The sequence below is a fragment of the Passer domesticus genome, chromosome 5 (assembly GCF_036417665.1).
Source record: "Passer domesticus isolate bPasDom1 chromosome 5, bPasDom1.hap1, whole genome shotgun sequence".
Classification (NCBI taxonomy): Eukaryota; Metazoa; Chordata; class Aves; order Passeriformes; family Passeridae; genus Passer; species Passer domesticus.
This window is the reverse complement of record NC_087478.1, coordinates 23,248,921-23,268,411: the sequence shown is the minus strand read 5'-3', so window position 1 is coordinate 23,268,411 and position 19,491 is coordinate 23,248,921. Positions and strand designations below refer to the sequence as shown.

Below are 19,491 nucleotides of genomic sequence, written 5' to 3'. Positions count from 1 at the left end.
AATGCTCTTGTCAAACATTAGCTTTGGTTGTCATTTATCTTGTTCCTCGCATAAATACACTACTGTCCTTTATCCTCCATGGCTTCAGGTATTTTAAATCTTTATTCAACTGTCCTGAACCAGCCATGTTGACCAACCTATACATTAATTATTTCTACTTATTTTCATTATATACTGACTTTTTTTTGTGCCATTAGAATACCCACATTTGGCTTGAACCACTTTTTGTCCAATTTCACTTTCATGTGGCAGTCCTCTTACAGCTTCTAGAGTAACAGCCCTAAAAAATTCTACAGATATAGGCATATTTTGCTCTGCTGCATGTTGGCAGAAACACTCATACTTGCATGAGTATTTGTGCAGAAATACTCATGCAAGACAGATGTGGATGAACTGCACAGCATAACAAGATCCTTTGGCTTGAAGCTGGCTACATTCACACCACTGACCATGACTGGCATAGGTGTATCTCAGCACCTGTGATCTTCCTATCCACGATCAGCTTTTCCTTGTTCATCATAGCTGACATTAAGTACACTGTGCTGGACATTAAGAGATTGTATTTTTAAATGTTACCAAAGAGTAACCACTAACTAGAGGCAATCCTTGCAAGTCATCATCCCAAATCCCTGTGTAGCTGGGTGCCACATTGCTGGATGATATTCTTCACAATTTCCTCATCTGGACGTAAAAACCTTTTAATCTACTTCTTTCTCTCCCACTGATGCCATTCCATGTCCAGTCTTCTACAGTACAAATCACTTCACACATTTCTGCCGCTGATATTAGACTGAGCTTCCCACAACCTCCCCCAGCACCGGCACCCACTGAGCACCTGCTATGAGGGGGCTGAAACCTGCACCTTCTCCTCCTGCCTGGGGGCTGGTCTCTTCTCCAGAGGCAGGACAAGAGGACACAACCCCAGCTGCGTCAGGGGAGGTTTATTTTGGATGTTGGGAGGAATTTCTTCACTGAGAGGGTGATTACATATGAAAACGGGCTGCCCAGGGAGGTGGAGGGCGGGGGGCGGGTTCCATCCCCGGAGCTGTTTAAGTAGAAACTGGATGTGGCACTGATGCCATGGTCTACTGAGCAGGTGGTGTTCATCACAGGTTGGACCCGATGACCTCAGAAGTCTTCTCCAACCTATTTAACTTGGTGAGTTTTACGTCTGGCTGCCCATAAGTCCAGTTGCTGTTCAAACCGTTCCAGGATCCCCCATTTCCCATTCCCAACTCCCCTCCGCCCCGGGATCCCCCATCTCCCATCTCCCATTTCTCATTCCCCATTCCCAGCGCCCCTCCCGCCCCGGGATCCCCGCCCGCCGCGCGCGCGCGCGCACGAGGCGCCGCCTCCGCAGGGAGCGCGCGCGGGTCCCGCCCTTCCTGCCGGGAAGGAGGAGCGGGAGGGGGCGGGCGCAGCCGGACGGGAAGATGGCGGACCTGGAGGAGCAGCTGTCCGACGAGGAGAAGGTAGGGATGGATGGATAGGCTGCGCCCAGCCGCGCCGCCCTCCTGTGCCCCGAGCCGGCGGGCTCCCGTTTCGGCGCGGCCGGGCCCGCCGCAGCCGGGCGGGCGGAGGGTCGGCGCTGGGGCCGGGGCAGGGCCGGCCCGGCCCGGCCGCGTCTCCCGCCGTGCCTTGTACGGTGCGGGTCGGGCGGGGGCGGCGCCCGGGCCCGGCGGCCGCTCTGCCGGTCCCCAGGGCCGCCCCCGCCCGGCGTGCGGGGACGGCGAGGAGAGGCTGGAGAGACGCGGAAGGGCTTTCCCTTCCCCCACCTCCACTTCCCGTTCCCGAGGCGCCGTGCCCCTGGCAGCCCGCTGCTCCGGAGCGCCCGGCCTGCCGTCCCCAGGCAGCCCCGCGGCTCCGGGGGAGGTGGGATCCATGTGATTTACGGGAGGAAGGAGTCCGGGGATGAGGAAGGCTGTTTTGCTTCCTGTTAGGAGGCAGTAATTGGGGAAATGTGAGGTCAGGGAGCAGAGGGACTGTGTGAGAGCTGTACCATGTACTCTTTTTGTGGCAGTTGGAAACTCAAATTTAAGGCAGATTTTTCCAGAAAATCTCGAAAGGAGCAGGATGTTTTGTGAGACCTGAGTTATCACTGCTCCTTGTCATCCTCTGGGGGATTCAGCCTCACAGCAGCTGCCTGTTTCCAAGCTAGGGTGTGGTGTTTTGTGTGCATGGTGCACTGCTTTTGCCTTTATGTAACGCATGCTCTTGCTCACTTTCCACTTTAGAAATTTATATTTTCATGGCTGTGGAAGCGGTGAAATGACTCAAATGCGGAAGGGATCAAAAAATGATGTTTCAAACTTAGATGAAGTTAGAAGAATGTCTAAAATATCCAAGTGGTTACAGTAAGACAGATTTTGTTTGACCCTGTTTTATAAGTAGAGATGCGCTGATATGCCTAGGAGTGCATAGCAGCACCTAGATCTTGCTATCCTCTTCCCAAGAGGTTTGAAGACTCTGCCTTCCTCTACTTAAATCCCATTTCAAGGACACCTCTCTGTTGATACAAGTAGTAATGTGATCCAGAAGTATAAGTGGTAATTATGTTTCTTCTAGCCCCTTATAGGAAATACAAGTAACACTAATCTAGTGCGTTGTTCCCAAAGGTATGCTGAAAATACTTTGACTGCAAGTTGTCTTGCCATCAGTGAATGGTTAAGATTGGAAGGGATCCTTGGACATCATGTTGTAGAGTCATCTAGAGCAGGCTGCCAGTACTTTGTGTAGGTGCCTTTTGGAAATCTCTAGGGATGCAGACTCCACAGCCTCCTTGGACAACCTGTGGCAGTGCTCGGTCACCCTTGTAGTGAAAAAGTCTTTCCTTGCGCTCAGATGGCACCTCCTGTGTTTCATTTTGTGCCCATTGCTTCTTGTCCTGTCAAATAATAAAAGACAGAATGACAGTTTCATCTTGTCTCTGTATGATCTTGGCAGCACTGCCTGTGCTTTTGTGGCTGATGGAGTTAAGTTCTGAACTTTCTTCCACTCACTGATTTTGTTTATTTTTTTTCCATGAAAATGAGCGCAGAGACTCAGAGAGACTCTTCCTGCCTTGGTATAAGTGAATAGAATGAGCACTCATCCATTGTAAATTTAAATTGATTTCTCTATTAGTCCCATGTAAAATTGATTGTCCTGTATGAGTGGAATTTTCCAAGCCTGAGAGTATATTTTATTGGCTGAAACACCAAAGATGGGTAACACTGCAGACTCATGGAAAATATGCATGTAGAAATATACATGTGATACCTTAAGATTTTATTTGTGATGCATTAAGTTAATGCCATCATTGTACAATAAAACTCTTATTTTGAATATTCAGTTTTATTGAGCTTAAAAAAAAATCAGCTGAATGGCATTTGACAAACACACCCTTCTCACTCATCCAGTTGGGACTATAAATAAATGCAGGAATAGATGCAAAGAGGGAAACATTGATTTTCATGAGAAATAAATCACATTGCTCCTTTATATACTTTCATGACACAGAATTGATAATATTGAATGCTTATGCGGATGATAGTGGTGATGTAGTTTTATAGTTAATTTCAGTAGAGACATAACTAGAACCCTGAAACTCCTCAAATTCAAGGAGGAAAGAAGGTGAACCAAATAACAAGACTTTTTTTGTCTCAGACTTATAATAATGGTGTATGAACACCAATAAGTAGGAGATAGAGTGATGTAATGATAGGGCAAGTTCAGAGAGGTCTTTGATTCATATCTTACTTCATGTTTAGTCAAAAGATTTTAAGTGTTGCAAAGGCAGTAAGCAGTTCCATGTACCTTACTATTGCTGGCTTTAGGATGACTGTGTTTAGCTGTAGTGCAATTCAAGTTTAAAACTGGCAGTGTTCAGCATAATTGAGAATATAGAAAGGGGCATAATTGGAATAATGGCAATCCAGATTGTTTCAGTTCAGGTCTTTAAAAGCAAGGAAGGAGAAGAACCAGAAGGAGTGTTTCAATATTCAAGACGGTTTTGAACTCAATCTTGTTCCTCAGATTCCCATTTTTAAAGAGATTTTTGAAGCCTTGTTTTTCTTTCAATGATGCAATGAGTGTTGCATCCTTGCAACACTACAAGAACTATATGTAGCAAATAAGGTGTGTAAGGTTTGTGTGGCTCCAAAGATCTGAAGCTGGACCATTGCCAGTGAAAGTTACTGGTTTTAGCATCCAGGAGCAGGAGTTTTCAGTGCTAAAGACAGCTTTTGTGCACTGCAGTTTTGTAGTTGCGCTATTCACATAGGTCACTGAAGGTTCAGAAGCTTTTAGGTATGTTGAATAACATAAGTTTGTTTGCTTACTGATTCAGTTTGTTTATTTAAAAATGGAGTGTAAGAGTGGAAACCTTGAAGGCCTGAACTCTCAAGCAACAGCCATCACTTCTGCACCCTTCCTATAGATAATGCATCATCGCTTAACAAGTTTTGAATGAAAAACCTATTCATGTGCACAGGATATTTGAAGTAGTTTTGTTATAGTGACCTTTTTTTGCAGTTCAGTTTTATTCCATTTTATCTAGAAATTGTTTTCTTACTTGTAGCTACAAAAAAACTAATAAACATAAATAAAAATATTTTAATTAGCATATTAGTGGGAATATGAAAGGTACAATTTATCTACATGAGTGTAGGCCATAATTAATGAAAGGTACTGATTTTTTACTGTAAAAGTTGCAATTGCTAATGTAAATACTCATTTATAAGCAATGGCACAAATGAAAAGCAGCTCAAAACCTATTTAAATCGTAAAACTAGTATTCTCTAGTCCATTTTTGGTGACTTGAAGGGACATGTTTTGTAGGTTTGGTTGGTTTTTTTTGCTTTTAATGTGAATCTACAAAGCACAGGAGTTAAATAGCTGTGTATGATTTGAGATACAGCCTCAGAAAATCAGGATGCCTTCAGCGAGAAAAGGATAACACATTAAGTTTTTAAATACTAAATCAGCTCTTGCATTCCTTAAAATGCTGAAAGTAATAAATATGGGAATTGTCAAACATATTTTTTTGAAAAAGGAATTGCACCTCTTTCAGTAAGTTTATATCTCAGTAGTTTTACTTTTTCTGAAAGATGAGGTTTCACAGTGTGATTAGAAGAAAACTTCGCTTGTAATGAGGAAGTAGTCCCATTTGTGAAAGTGAGCCTGGATGGCTTCCAGATATTTCCTGGTGCATTGGGTAACTTTGTAACTTCTTAAATTTGTAGATTTTGGCACCTAATTTACCTAATAAAGTTAAACTAAACTCTGCAGTGTAGTTTTGTCAGATTAAGGGAAACCCATTTCTTAAGTCAGTGCTTTGGAATGAAAGGTCTGCCAGTAAAATGAATCTCTCACCTGTAATGTTGTCTTTAGAGCGTAATACATTACAGCAGATTGCACTTACATGTACAAGCCCACCAATGTGAAAAGCTCAGATACTTTTCTCAATGCAAATATAAACCTTTTTTCTAAAACTGCTTTGAAATCATTAGCAGAATTTTTGACAGAAAAAATAGTACTTTTCTAATTTACATTTGTTAAAGCAATTCCTATGCTTTACATCGTTCATTTTGAAAGGATTTAGACTTCTGACTTTCAGAATTGAGTCAAATGAGACCTGCAGACTCTAGATGAGTAGGAGCTGAATTTGAATTACCTTTTCTGGGTATAATTGCACTGTAATCTATAAAGTAAACTTTTAAGTCTTGCAAGTGTCCTTGATAACATTTTGATTAAATTCTTTAGTAAGAATGAGGAAGTTAGGAGTGCTTTTCTGACTGACATGTAATTTTGAATATTGGAGCCCTTCCAAGATTGAAGATTTTCGTGTCCATCTCAAGATATACATGAAAATGTGTGTGAAGGTAGTATGTTGTCTTGAGTTAGTTAGTTGGGGTTTTTTAACTAAAAATGCATCAATACCATTGAGATTGAAGGACAGATACTTGAATCACTTTCTTAGGAAACTGTTAAACACTGTCTGAGGAAGTGCTCATATCCTGTATGTGTAACTGCAGATAACTTGGTTTGCTTCTATAGTCATACTGGCTAGAAGAAATTTCTGAAGGTAACTCAGATGCTGGTTAGTCAAAATGGGCCAGCTTAGGTAAGGTTGCTTAGAGATTTGCCCTTTGAGTTTTGGGTATCTCCAGGAACAGAGACTGTACTAGCTCTCTGGATGAGGTGTTGCAATGTTTGTCTATGCCCACGCTCAGAAACTTATCCTAATTTATAATTGGTGCTGCTTGTCTTTTACTGTGTACTCCACAGTAAGTTACTGTGCAGATCAAAATTGATTGCCTTTTTGATGAGAGAAAAGTAATTACTTGAAGTTTGATGACGAATACAAATGAAACCTGTAATTATAAATAAAAGATCAGTGATTTCTAAAACTTCAGGTCATTCTTTCCTTAATACTAGCTTGAAGAAATTTGGTACCCTTTGGGGATTATGACTTCTACCATGTTAGGGAGTATTGGAGTATTCATAATGCAGGGGCACCTCAGAACCATCAAAAGCCCCCCTCTTGCTGTCTTTGTACTCTCAAAACTTTTTGCAGAAGCTTGCTATCTGGGAAAGCTCATAGCTACAGTAGATAAGAGAAACAAATTGAAGGAAAAATAGTCATAGCACAAGTTATTGGCAAATACAGAGATGAAACTGGAGACATTATTTTATGATATAACAGATAGGGTTCTGTTGCTTACCAATACAGCCTTCAGTCTACAAGTTCTGCTGTTAAGTTCTGGTTTCGCGTGGTTTCAATTTTGGCAGTCAAAAAAGAAGAGGAAAATGGTTTTAGCTGTATTATTTAGCAAATCCATGTATTTTTTACAGACAACCCTGTATACTATTCACTTTCAGGGTGTGGGAGTGGGATGTAAAGGAGTTGAAAGTGCTCATTGAGAAATGATAGCAGGTTTTTGAGTATGCAGCAATTTTTTTAATCCTTGAGTAAAAAAGTTGTGAAATGTAAAATACTTCAAATACTTTCTTAGCTTGACAGAAGACATTAAAACCTTGAATAGGTAACCTAGAGAATTGGAAGATGCTGGAGTTGGGAGGGGAGACAGAACAGTTAGGGTGTACCTTATTCTATGCATTTTCATAGAGCAAGCTCTGTTACATTCCTTTTCTCTCGCCACTGCTCTTGAATCTGGGCTTAATGCCCTTGGAGTATCTCATAACAAATTATCTCGGTGTAGAAGGAAGAATCACTTTAAGAACCTGGGCTTTGTAGTAGAAGAATACTTTGCAAATATGAACCAAGTGTTTTTTAGCTTACAGTGGATACCACTTTGTACAGGCTGCTGAGAGAGAGAGGCCTCGATGCTGCAGCTGAGGATCATGTGTGTTGGTGTCCCTGTAACAGGACATCTTGGGTTCTTATGTGGGAGACGACACTGTTGGGTTCTTTCTTTGTGAAGTCTTAGCCATTTCTTATACCATTTACTTCTCAAATAAAACTTAATCCTTTTGCTTTTCATGAAATGTAAAATTTTACGACTTTTTCGGTTTTCAGTGAATGACTTTTGCAAGGAAATAATTTTTTAAGCTGCTTATCTGTTGTCTATCTGATTCATAAACTTAAGTATGCAGTTGCTTAGCAGCTACAGTTGTATATATTTATATATAGTTATAAATAGTTGTATATAAATATATACATTATACAATATATACATACATAGCCGTGTGTGTATATACATATATATAAATAAAAGGTTTCCAATTTTATATGCTCAGAAATAAGAATAGCTACAGAATAACGTAGGGGAGATTTATTTTCTCTTTTTTTTTTTTTTGTTAGTCTTGTGTATTACTCAAATAACATCCTTTGCTTTCATATTCCTTTTTGGACTTTCAGGAGTCAGTTTTGAGTTTGGGTTTTTTTAAATCTTCTTAATATGATGTTGTGTGTAAAGTGATTTTAAGATGGTGACTTTTATGATATTTAGATACTCTTCTGCTGAAAGGTCATACAGTGAAGCATCCACAACCTTTCAAAGTGGTTATTTTTTGTGCAAATAAATCTCATTATTGAAGTCAGGTCATCAGGTAGAAAGAATGCAGCTAAATTACCACACGTTGTGTAAGATATACTTTTTGTAGCACTGTGAAGGCCTGGTACTGTTACATATTCTTAAATACTTGTGTATTAAAAATAATTGAGGAAAACACATGTTCTCCAGATGCAATGTAGCTTTAGGCATTGCAATTAAGGAAATGTCTGTTCAGTCAAAGCCATAGGTATGGAATGTGCCCCTCCTTTCCTGTGCCACAGAACCACATTTTTACAGTGTTTTTTCTTTAGCTCTTCTAGAAGCAGAAGTGAATTGGATCCTGCAGTGAATTTTCAGTTGAGCTTGGTAGGAAGGCAGTTGAGGCACTACGTTTATATTCATTCCCTCTCTGCCAGAGTCGCTGTCCTTGTTCCACGTTTGTGTGAGGTGATGCATGGTTTGGGATGCTGTTTTGCTGTTTAAAGTTATACCCGTGGGCATGGTGAGGTTTCATGAGATGCTGTGAAGGCAGTTTGCTGCTGACATGGGGTAATTCCTTTCTCACATTTTTGTTCTCGGAGCTTGTCCAGCTGTTTGAAGGCTTTTTTGCCTCACTAAACTGTCAGCGGCAGGAAGCAATAATAATAATTTAAAGCGCTTTTTTTTAGCTAAATTGGTTGTTATCTTCTTGCCACCTTCTAAAGCTATCTTTAGCTAGATAAATTTGCTTGTCTGAATACTCACAGAAGTAGGTGAGTGCAGATGATACATAGGAATTTGTAAAAATAGTGGTGTAACACCCTGGGAAGTATCTAACCTAAAGATTTAATGAGCAATTGGGGCCAGTGTTACAAATACCTAGCTATCCAAAGGGGAAGCTAGTTACATTTTCTTTAAACACTGAAGGGTTTACAAAGTGAAAAACTATGTTGATGTTTGGATAAAGCATCAAGCATTGTATCCTGCAAGTGTTTGAACTTTAGACTGTGTTCCTTTATATGCAATATATATCAATGCAAAATTCTTTTTGAGTGGCAGATGTCAGAGCAATTTTGCTTTAAAAGGATCAACAAAAATGCAGATTGAAAAATAATGGTACAGCTCAAGATGAACTTCAATCACAAGTTTGAATCAAAATCAGAACTAAATAAAACTAGGTGTTATGTCCAGTATCACTCCAGTGAGTACAAACTGTATCTCCCTTATTTTGAGTGTGACTTACAGATCTTGAGAAAATTCAAACTTGCCTCATTTGACTGATGTCTGTGTTAATATTTATGTGACTGTGAGCTAATTGTGAGAAAACCCTGTAGCTACCTGTAAATAGATTTAAGTGGGTCACAACAAACCCATTTGTTTAGTTGCAGACAGGTTTTTAACAAGAGCTACACAGAAGGCATGACTGAGAGCAGAGCCCTCTAGTCTCTGCTGTTCCTGGAGCTCCCTTCTGGATGTGGTATCTCATCATCTTCTTTTTTTGCCAAACACAGGTTTCTGAGAGTGGGAGATTTATTGTGTGTTGTAAGATAGCAAGGCACCCTCAGGAATCCAGAATGTAAATGCATGATGTACAATGCTTTGAGCCTGCTGTAACAGTGATAAAAGTAGCTTTGGGAAGCTCTTTTTATTCCCCTGTGATTAGCAACAAAGTTGTCTTTGAGTGGAAATTATTGTGGGAATCTTTTGCATGCCCTCAGTCTTCCTCCCTTTCCCCCCTCTCCCAAATTTCCATGCAATTTCTTAGGTAAAAAAGGACTTCTAGTATCTATTTCACTATTTAATTTTTATTGCTGTGGAGCAGTGAATGGAGCAGTGAACTTTAACCTGTTAGCACTGTAGAGGAAGGGGTGGGTCTCCCTGCTGCAAAGAGTTCACAGCTGAATTTCTGTGTAAGGGTGAGTATATGGTTTCACAGTGTCCTGCTTATCAGCATGTTTTTTCTGTGCAGCGTGGATGTTCATTGAAGGAGTGAGCTGTCAGGGTGCCCAGCAAACAAAACTGTGAAATAACTGTATTTCAGTCGAGTTAAAAGGGAGGAAAGAAAAATGGAAGCGGGAGAGCTTGAATGTGTCTGTTAGCGTTAGAAGATGCGCCTTAGCAGGGTGCGAGGAGCGAGCTGGCGGCGGCACTGCGGAGCGCCGCGCTGGGAGCGCTCTCCGTGACCATATATAGGCACAGAGCGCAGGGTGGGCTGCTCCGGCCGGTGTCACTCCTCGCGGGGCAGGAACAGGAGGAGTCATCTCGGGGCATTCGAAGCCGCGGTGTCTAACTGCTTCAAAATAAAATAAACTTCAGAATGGCTTAGGCTGCAAAAGATGGAGGAGTAGGATTTTTCTTATGTACCGGATGGGTATCATGCATTGAGAAAAATTAAATTGTGAAATAAAGGCAGAAGTATGGAAAAAAAATAGATTTAGCATAACTGCCATTATTCTGTACATTACTAATTACTCTTTGCTGTGTAGTCTGAAAACTGCAAATATTGTTGTAACTGAGTGTAGGATCGATCAATTGTTTTAATCCCTAGCAGAATAAAGAGTTAGGCGTAATGCCTAATAATTGTATTAATCACATACAACATTCTGTCATTTTCTCTTTTGCTAGGCTTCTCTATGAATTTTTACCATAATTGAAATAGTTTACTTTATCAAACCTACAAGCTTATTGATTTTATAAACTTGTAACTGATGTGATGGGTAGTATTTGACTTCACTTAAATTGTGAAAGTAAATCTTGCTAGCTCTTACCTACTGAGAGCAGGCTTCAATTTAAGCAAGACTGAGTGGTGTAAATGTGAAAACCAGATAAAGAGAGTGGCTTCAGTGGGGAATGTTTCCCTTCTCGTGTTTCAGAAGTAATTTTTGTACTTTTTCTCTTTAAACTTGCTCTCAGCTTCTGTATGATTTGTCCAAATTAATGCTCAAACCTGCACAAAGACACGATTCATAAAAACATGTGTAGATGGGATTTTTTTGCATTCAAGAAATTTAATATAGAAAACGCATGGTTCCTTACATAGGTTTGTGGTAGAAGCTGTGTTTTTGTAAACCACTGGTGATCAGATGTTCTGGATTAGTGAAGTCTGAAGTTTATGGTTTCTTGCTACTCTGAAGACTTGAAGCTGAAAACTAACTCAAATCTACATCAATAAAACTTTAGGTAGTGTTTTGGGAGCAACTACAGTAATAAGTGGAGAAACTTCAGGTATTTTATGTCTTTGAGTTTTCTAAAAGAAGATTCAACTATAACAATTTTTTGTTACTTGCTCATACATGTATAAGCTTCTTATACTGTGTGTAAAGGTGCAGTTCTCTTGAAAAAGGTTTTGTCATTTGGATTCTTAAGCTATTATGATGTTTCTGTTTTGGCCTGCTCAAATCAATTTTTAGAAGTCTTGGTGCATTGAACAGTCAGCATTGGTTGCAATTGTCATGCACCTGATTGGTTTTCTTAAATCTGTTTTCAGCAGATATAACTTCCTATCTCAGTTTGACTGAGGAGCAGTTTAGGTTTTTGCCTCTCACTTTGCATTACAAGTTATGTGCATTTTTAATTTATCTTTTTTTAGTTGCCCATGAACATCATATTTTATATGGACTACCCCTTTGTTTTAACTGTGCTTCTCCAAGTCATACCTGAGGCTTTTTGCTGCCAAAAGGGGGAAATCTTCATCATGTAGAGGTTCATGGAAGTGCGTTCATTTATCCTTCAGTATCAGTCTGGGTTTGAAAAACAGAAGCCTCCTTTAGAGCATGTATTTCTGGGAAAATTCAGTGGCAATAAATCTGTAACTGCTTTTCAGTTCTAATGTGTTAAATGAGACTATTGGATTTAATTCTTTTATATGGGCCTCCTGTATGTCTGAATTAGGGAAATAATGGTTTTGTCAGATACGCATCACAGAGAAGTTAATTCAGCTTAATTGCTGAAGGAAAGTGGATTACTTTTAAATTGGCTTCACAAAGGCAGGTGAGCAAAATACAGTGTCTTAGCTGACACCCTCTCAACTTCTGAAAACACGTTGTTGGATTTTTTTGCTTTTGTGAACATGAATATACTTTATACTTTGAGATATTTATTGCAAATTTGCATGATTGTTTATCTGTTCTATAAAACGTTTCATCTGTGATGAATTTTACACAAAAAACTATCAATGAGAAATTGAATTTACTTGTAAAATGTTTGTAAAAAGTAACGTCTGGGTTGGTCTGTCGTGAGGACATCTGTTACTTCTGAATGCTTTTGAATGAATATTACTTACAGTGTAGCTAATCTGACTGATAAGAATAGTTTTTACTGATAGTGGAAAAAAATAAGCAAACCAGATTTATATTACCAAAACCAGCTGAAAATAAGGTAGTGGTCCAGTTTTAGTGTAGCCCTAATGTCTCACCTTACAGGTGTTACCAGTTTAAAGCATGTGGCCGTTCAGGGTGCAGTTTGGGCACCCATGTTTTGCTTAATTTTGCTTCTATAGCAGCCCAAAACTGATAAACCTGTTGTTTCACAGCTCCAAATGTCTCTAAGTCTTGTTTCTCTGCTTGCCCAGAGCTAACCTGGCCTTGGCAGGGGTGAGCAGTCCTGTTCACCTGAAGTCAAGGAATCAAGGAATGCTGTTCCTTCCTCTTGAGCTGGGAGTCACCCCAGTGACAGTCATGCTGAAATCACACAACTAAATACTTGCTTTTCAGGGCTGATCCATGAGCCTGTTAATTGGTGTCATGGTTTAACCCCAGGCAAGCCACCAAGCCCCACACATCCCTCAGTCACTGTCCCACCAGTGGGATTGGGGAGAGAATTGGAAGGGTAAAAGTGGGAAAGCTCATGGGTTAAGATAAAGACAGTTTAAGAAAGAAAGCAAAAGGTGTGCATGCAAGCAAAGCTAAACAGGGAATGAATTCACTGTTTGCCATGGGCAGGCAGCTGTTTAGGCATCTCTAAGAGAACAGAGCCCACCTTAATTTCAAATGGTGCTCCCAGGCACTGAATTTTCCAGCTCTTCATTCCTTAGATACATGATATAAGGTGTTGGAAAGGGAAACTGTTTCAAGTAGTATCCTGTATTTGAATAGCAACTCCCTGTCGAGGATGCAAGAGAGCTTTCAGTGTCTGGTGAACTCGGATAACTGTAAAGGACAGGAATTTCTACAGGCTTAAGTTAGGGAACCAATATTTAGTTTGTTCGTTTTTATAATGGGTGCCTTTAACAATGCAAGAGGGGAAAAAGAATGAATCAAAGTGTGTCCACTAAGTGACATACTGCAAGTAAGAATGTCACTTAGTGGAGAAGTTTAAAAGTTGTTTCACATTTAGAAAATATTTTTGTGGGTTTTTTGCAGGCATGTATGTGTGCAGCTGTGTAGTGAACCAGCTAAGGGACCTGGTCTGAAAAAAAAGAGCAATAACTTTCCTGATTTTGCTCATTGTGCTGTTGTACAAGGGTTTGTGCAAGCCAAAGGAAAGAGAAAGCCAGGGCAGGTGTGCATACTTTCAGTGAAAATACTGACTTATGCTGTGTTTGCTCTGCAAGAAGTTGTGGCTGAAGGCCATTAATTACTAATTAAGAGCTCAAGGGCTTTTTAAGCTTTATCTGCTGGTACTGTGGTACTAACAGGTCTTAAGTAGATGCAGGTGAAATTACGAGTTTTAGTGTCTGTGCAGTGTTTTTAAGCTTAATCTGTCAGTGTGGATCTTTTGGAAAGTATAGAACCATATGATAGGTAGTAAAATTGAAAGAGAAGCTTTGAAGATCAAATACATCGTCATCATGGTTTTTGGCTTTCTTGGATTCTGTATTGATTCCCAGATATCCATGGACTGAAAGCTGACATGGATGGTGAATATATTGGTAATCTTATTTGTTAAAGTCATCTTTTCCTGTTTGCCAGTAAAAGAAAACATGAATGACTCAATTTCACCATCTGCTTCCATCACATATAATCTCTGTTGTGTTTGAAGAGGTGGAACTTTATAATCTGTGTTTTTAATAAAGACCAAATAGTTGAAATAATGAGAACAAATATGTGAAACAGTTATACAATTTCATGTCTGGCTGTTAAAACTTCATAATGCTTACCTGCTTTGAATAGGAATGAATGCAAGTATACAACCACATGATTGTTTTTGTATTTAAGGTGCGTATAGCAGCAAAATTCATAATTCATGCTCCTCCTGGGGAATTCAATGAGGTGTTCAATGGTGAGTATCTGTCTGCTCTGCCCTTTTATTTAAGGTATCTATATCCAAAATTGCATTACTGATTATTCTCCTGAGTTTCATGTAGATTATATTGTAGCAGCTCCCTTGCTGCAAGGGCTGGTTTTGTAGCTGGGCATGATAAGCTTTGCAGTCACAAGACAGCTTGAAGTTTAAATGCAAAACAAGGGAAGTACTACTTTTCTTTGTGATGTGAGAACAAGCTTTGTTTTGAATGAGTCATGAATTAACAGTTGCAAGGGTTTCTGCTAGAAAACAGATACTCTTATTTTTCATATTTGATAGGCAATTATGTTTTTCAACAAAAATTAAACTAGCTGAAATTAAAAAGGGTCATTTTTTTTAAGAAAGAATATAATTACAAATACTTAACCTTGAATACACAGAAGACTACTGCCTATTGCCAGTTGTGGAAAGAATATTAATATTCTCCAAATATTTCTAACCTTTAAGTTCTGAGTGCACTCCATTTTACTGAGTGTATTGGTAAACTGAAAGGAAACTTAAAATAAGCTTCTTTCAACTGTTGTTTAGGTAAACTGAACTTTACATAAGATATTATTTGTTAGAAAATTTGTTGTTTGTCTGTCATCAGGATATTTGGGCATACATATAGTATAAAATGGCAGGCTTTATAATTGTGGCTTACAAATGTTTCTGAAGTTATTTAAGTAAAAAACTAAATTTGGTATACTAAACCTGTAGTCAGTGTCAGACTGGAGAGAGCTTAACTTTATTAAAGAATGCAATGCTTTTACAAGTACCTTGTTCTTAGTTAAACTGTAGCCAGCTGATTATTATTTAAAAACAGTACTTCATTTTTGAAGTGAGCAGCTTACTAACACAGCTTTCTGAAGTTTATTACAATTTCTTAGAGTAGTACTGCTTATAAACTTCATTGTTTTGGTAATTCATAGCTGCAACTACCTGCTCAATAGCAGGGTACAATGTGTTTGAAAACACAGTGCACATTTGATCACAAATGCCTGACCAATGTTCAGTGAGATTCAGGCTGCCTTGTTAAAAAGGGAGAGAAAGCTTTTAATTCCAATTCAGAAAATTGTGGGTTTAGTTGGTTGGTTTTGTGTGGAGTTTTTTGAGTATGTGAGGTGGCTTTTTTTGCTTTGGAGTATTTTGTGTTTTGGTTTGGGTGAGAGTTTGGTTTCTTTCAGGAGGGTTTGCTTGTTTGTTTTTTAAAGAAAAAAAATACCTTAAATATATTCCAGATTTTTTTTTTTTTTACTTTTCACTTGAATGATACCTTGGAAATATTTAGAAGTTTAATATATTTGGACGAGACTAATGATTGGTTAGTTAATGAGCAGTAAATTAAATTGTATTCAGACAGTGCCTAGTAAAGTCAAGTACATAAATAAGAAATTTGCTGCACAATAAATATTAAGTAATTTTGAGGAGAGTACTGATTTTATTCTATATTCATATGTTTCTTGTATCGTGGTAGAAAAAATGCTGTTGTGGTGTATAATCTTCTGCCTAGTAAGTGTCATTTAGGAATGAGACTGAAAATGGTAGGGCTTAAAAACCAGTAAGTTCAATGCACACCATATCAGTGTCATCAGAATACAGTAACAATAATATAGGGTGAGGGAGTTGGTGATATACATTTTAAAGGAAACTTGGTAGAATTCTGTGCTGTTCTCACTCAGAGCTTCTCTAAAAACTAGATTGACAGATTCCTAGAGCCTGTAGAATACAGCTTAAATCTCTTTGCCAGATTGTCTTGGAAGATATCCATTTCTATACTATTATTTTAATTTCATTCAGTGAAAATTATATCATATGAAGTAATAAATTTCCTACCTAGTAATCTCTGTGGGTGTGGAGTAGTTTTGGGGTTGGGTTTTTTTTTGTTGTTTGTTTGTTTTGTACAGTCTGTTGATACTTGTTATGTGACTGAAACAAGTTTCTGAGTTAACTGTACTTACCTGTTGTAAATACTCCTTTCAGATGTTCGGTTGCTGCTTAATAATGACAATCTTCTCAGGGAAGGAGCAGCCCAGTAAGTACCAGATGTCACACACTCAGTTGCATAACAGCAAGATGTTTTTTCAGTAGGACTTGCATAATCAGTAAGCAGTTCATTTAAAGATGTGTGCTTGGCAAGTAAAACCCTATTGTGTGTGTTGGGCATCTTTGATCAAGATTAAATTCTTGGCAGAGGAGAGATCTGTATTGTATCCTAATGATTAGAGCACCTTTATTTCCTGTTTCATGGTAGATGTTACTTGAACATCTGTAAGATAGTGCATCCTTAGACCCTCCTTCTGTATTAGAACATTATGCCTACTGTACTTTGATGCCAAAATTAGTTTCTTCTGTGAGAGTGGAGATAGGTGACTTAGTAGGTTGGATCCCTATGGAATTTAAACTTTATCTGTTCCTCCAGTTTCTGTGGGTTACTATAAAGCTTAGGTGTTTGTCTACATCAGTTTACTTCTGAATGTAAATTTTTGTGTAATGGCAGTTGGAATCTGTAATACAGTCACTAAAGTGATTCCAAGAATTTTGGCCTGCCAGGTAAAGCATTAATACAATTTTTTAATGCATCATTGCCCAGATTATTAGCTATTATTTATATCCCTTAAGTGCTACTAAGGAAACAGATTGTGCTTGATACAGGCTTTTTTTTGTTTTTTTCTCTTGTAGTGCATTTGCACAGTACAACTTGGACCAGTTTACTCCTGTAAAAATTGACGGTTACGACGAACAGGTAGGAATACAGTGGAATAGTTGCAATCTTCCTTAAACTGTTAAAGATGTTCTGCTATTGGAACAGTTCTTGGCAAGAAAATTAAAAGAAATGCATCTGCCCTACCAAAACATAGAGATTGTGCTCCTTCAGTAGTACCAGTACCAGTCCCATAAGTTAATTATTCAGGGGTATCTAAAGAGCTTGAAATTTTAGTCAGCAGCATTGGCTGAATTCAGTGTTTTGTAGCTGTTAAAACTATTTGCTCCATCATTAGTAGTAGAAGACATGAATTTCTGTCTTGCCTGGCTTGTTGCAGTAAGAGAGTAAAAGTCAAGATTTGTTTTTCTGAGGCAGTGTATCATATTTGCCTTTTCCTCTCTTGCTGTATGCACATTTTGTTTAAAATGTAAGTTTTAATGATTAAGCTCCCATTAAATGCAGGATATAATTAGATTTTGCATGGCTTTTTTTTTTATTTTACTGAATAGCAAATGTTATTAACTAATTTTGTGATTTAATACATCTGATATAATATAAATATATATATAAAAATGAAATTTAAATTTTATAATACAGGTTTTGATAACAGAACATGGTGATTTGGGAAATGGAAAATTTCTGGATCCCAAGAACAAGATTTCTTTTAAATTTGATCACTTAAGAAAGGAGGCTACTGATCCTAGACCCCATGAAGTTGAAAATGCCATAGAGTCCTGGAGAAATTCAGTTGAAACAGCAATGAAAGCATATGTGAAGGAACATTATCCAAATGGTGTCTGCACAGTAAGTGATAAATTACATAACCACTGTACCACTATAGATAGATACAAATTTTAAAAGGGAGCTATTTGTAAAGCAGAAAGACAGGCAGTCTTGACAGTAAAGAATTTATTCCTGTTGGGGGTTCATGCAGGAAATGCTTGAAATGCAGAAAAGCTTCAGAAATTTAATGTTTTAGCTGTTGGATTATTAGCAAGTGGTTACTGCAGGTAATAGTGAAGATTTACCTCTGTATTTGAGCATTTTTATTTAAATTTTGTAGTGCATTTAGACATTTTGTGGACTACTGCAGGTTGATCCTGCTGATCTTGGCTGTCTGACTGTTGCTTAGAATGGGAGAAAAATTCAATAAAATAGAAACATCTATTTTGGCTTGATTTACTGACAAAACAGTCTTAGGAAAGCAAACTGATTTTGCTCCATTATATCTCCTTTATATCCAAGTGCTGTATTCTTATCACCAGAATTGGTGGTTCTGATAGCTTCTTAAAATAAAACCTCTTAGTCTGGACTAAAATATTATTTGCTTGCTGTTATAAGCCCTATGACTATTTAAATCTCAGCAAACTGATCTATTGATAGCTGTTCTGTGCTTGATGTAACAGAAAAATTAATTAGGGGGGGAAAAAGTATATCAGTTGCTGAGTTAACAGGTTGGATTGGATTCCCAGACAGTCAGATGAGTTCCAGTTCCTGTAAAGGAAACCAGACTGGATGTTCTCTGAGATAATTTTTACTAGTATTTGATTTTGGGGGGATAAAGGAGAAAAAAAGGACCAAACCCACCCTTTTTGCTATTCTGTACAGGTTTAAATTGTCATATCGTTGGTAGGATAACTGGTGTTTGAAACCCAGCTGGTAATAAATGTATATTGTCTCAGTAGTCACTGTTATAGGCTTAGAATTCCTGTAGTGGTAGAAAAAGAAGTTCACAATATATAAAATTTAGTTAAGATGATTTGCCATCAGGTTTTTAAATCTTAAGACATTTTCTGCATTGTAATAAATACTTTGTTTCATGTAAAAATATTACATTTAACCATAATGGTTGTTACAAAATGAAATTTTAGTTCATGTAAAAATAGTAGAAACAGGTACCTAAGCAGTTTGACCAAGGTCTAATTGACTATTTGTTTTTTTGCGTCTTTCTTTTCTTTTTTTTTTTTTCCTAATTAAGGTGTATGGTAAAACGATTGATGGACAGCAAACCATTATTGCATGCATAGAGAGCCATCAGTTTCAAGCAAAAAATTTTTGGTAAGTTTCTGTGTGGATCCACAGGCAGTAAAGTACAGCAAACTGAATAAGTGCCATTACACTGATAATACTTAGTTCAGAGAAGAAGGTGGATGCATATCTTGATTGGGACCCTGCTTCTCCCTCCACTCACTAATTTTTCTGCTAAAACCGTAGAAATCTCTTCTGTTGTGGTAGGTAAAATGGTAGACTGTGTAGCTGCATGTCCTTTGCAGAACTTTGCAAAATTCCATATTACACATATGACATACATGATTAATTTTCCTGTTTATCACACTGACACCAATATTCATGGCTGTTTTCCCTAATACAGTTGCTTTGGCTTGTTTTGCTTCCTTTTTGAATGACAGAATAAGAACAGTTCCTTCTAGTTTGAATTTCTCAGAGAAAGAAAATGACTAAAAATCCACTGTATAGTGGGACTTAAGTGATCAGTTTTGGGGTTAGACAGATAAAGGTGATTTTGGATGAAATAAAATCTTACAAACTGCAGATTTTTTTTTTTTCTCCTGGCTTTGGTTGAATTAT

General features: G+C 38.3%; 1 protein-coding gene across 1 annotated transcript in view; it reads left to right on the top strand.

The window, feature by feature from the left end:
• Positions 1–1,355: 1,355 nt before the first annotated feature.
• CAPZA2 (capping actin protein of muscle Z-line subunit alpha 2) overlaps positions 1,356–19,491 on the top strand; it is a 28,446-nt gene continuing 10,310 nt past the window's right edge. The window contains exons 1-6 of the mRNA XM_064422328.1: positions 1,356–1,472; positions 14,132–14,195; positions 16,182–16,233; positions 16,881–16,944; positions 17,503–17,709; positions 18,884–18,963. Coding sequence (XP_064278398.1) covers positions 1,434–1,472; positions 14,132–14,195; positions 16,182–16,233; positions 16,881–16,944; positions 17,503–17,709; positions 18,884–18,963 — 506 coding nt within the window. The 5' untranslated portion in view covers positions 1,356–1,433. The remainder of the gene's footprint in view (positions 1,473–14,131; positions 14,196–16,181; positions 16,234–16,880; positions 16,945–17,502; positions 17,710–18,883; positions 18,964–19,491) is intronic.